Source organism: Trypanosoma conorhini, assembly GCF_003719485.1.
Source record: "Trypanosoma conorhini strain 025E chromosome Unknown Tco_14.4_contig_01010, whole genome shotgun sequence".
Taxonomy (NCBI): Eukaryota; Euglenozoa; class Kinetoplastea; order Trypanosomatida; family Trypanosomatidae; genus Trypanosoma; species Trypanosoma conorhini.
In genome coordinates this window covers 3,542-4,752 of record NW_021705081.1, presented here as the reverse complement: position 1 = coordinate 4,752, position 1,211 = coordinate 3,542, and the positions used below count along the sequence as shown (strand labels likewise).

At 54.1% G+C, this 1,211-nt stretch overlaps 1 protein-coding gene across 1 annotated transcript, besides 1 other annotated feature; it reads right to left on the bottom strand.

The window, feature by feature from the left end:
- Positions 1-2: 2 nt before the first annotated feature.
- On the bottom strand, positions 3-866 carry Tco025E_09189 (surface antigen 2 (CA-2); the record flags this gene model as incomplete). Its single annotated transcript, XM_029376014.1, has 1 exon — positions 3-866. A coding segment is annotated over one exon (864 nt), but the record flags the coding sequence as incomplete, so codon positions are not given.
- Positions 867-1,146: 280 nt separating this feature from the next.
- Positions 1,147-1,185: a microsatellite.
- Positions 1,186-1,211: the final 26 nt, after the last annotated feature.

Genomic DNA, 1,211 nt, shown 5'->3' with positions numbered 1-1,211 from the left:
GTGGCCGTGCCGCCCGTCGCGGCCTGTCCAAAGGGCGCTGCCTTATCGCCCACCACAGCTTGTCCAAACGCCGGTGTTTGTGGCGTGCCGCCCGTCGCGGCCTGTCCAAAGGGCGCTGCTTTATCGCCCGTCGCGGCCTGTCCAAAGGGCGCTGCTTTATCGCCAGTCACGCTCTGTCCAAACGGCGCCGCTTTACTTCCCGTGGCGGCCTGTCCAAAAGGCGATGGTTTAATATCTCTTGTGTGTTCTGTAGGTTGTCGTGTTTGGAGTTGCTTATTTGCCAAAAACGGCTGAGTCTGTTTTGATTTTTCGCTTGAAAGCTGTTGTAACGTCTCACGAGAAGCAGTTTCCTTTTCCTGGATTGAGCTTTTGGTTTGCGTGCGTTGCGCGGACGGAGTTCTTTGCTGCGATTGCTTTTCAATCGTGCCTCTTTCCGTTGATTCTGTGGACCCGAATGAGGGAAGGTTTCTCTGGTGATAGTGGGGCGTGTAGCCCACAGCGTACATGGTTGTTGGGAGGCGCTGTTTGTCCGGCAGCCTGTGCGACCCACGCGCGCAGTCTGTAGTCAGCTGCTTGCAGTGCGAGAGAAGTGACTCGGCACCGACAATGGCATTTCCTGGTGTCGACACGTTTCCCTCCACGACCGCGCGGAGGTTCGTGCGCATTGATAGGTGGAGGTGCGGCTCCTGAAGGGCCGTTATGTCCACATCGAGCGACGGTATCTGCTCGAATGCCAGGCGCTGTACGTTGGCGCGCAGCAGGCGCACTTGCCTACAAAGCTCTTGTAAACTTGCCGCCCCACACGACGCGAAGTCCCCATGCACCGCCTCACAGACGGCATCCAGTCGAGTGGGATGCGAAGCCATATTCAAACAGTCACAGAACCCACACTGACAACCAAAAAAACTACAATAGGAAAAAAAATTTGCAAGATATAATTCCCTTTACGTTGTCTAGCTAATAATCAGTATGCTCTAAAAGAAGCAAAGAGTGGGAAAGAGGGAAGAAATGTAGCCCACAGAAAACACCCCAATTGGATGGCGGCAACTGCACTCATGGCGGTTGGTGGGGAATCGCCCTCGAACTAACGCCAAAAAATTTTTAAGTGAGGAGTGTTCCTTTTCGGTCGCCGCTGTTTCCTGGACCACCCAAACCCAAACCCAAACCCAAACCCAAACCCAAACCTAGCATATACCACAGCTCCTCGTCAA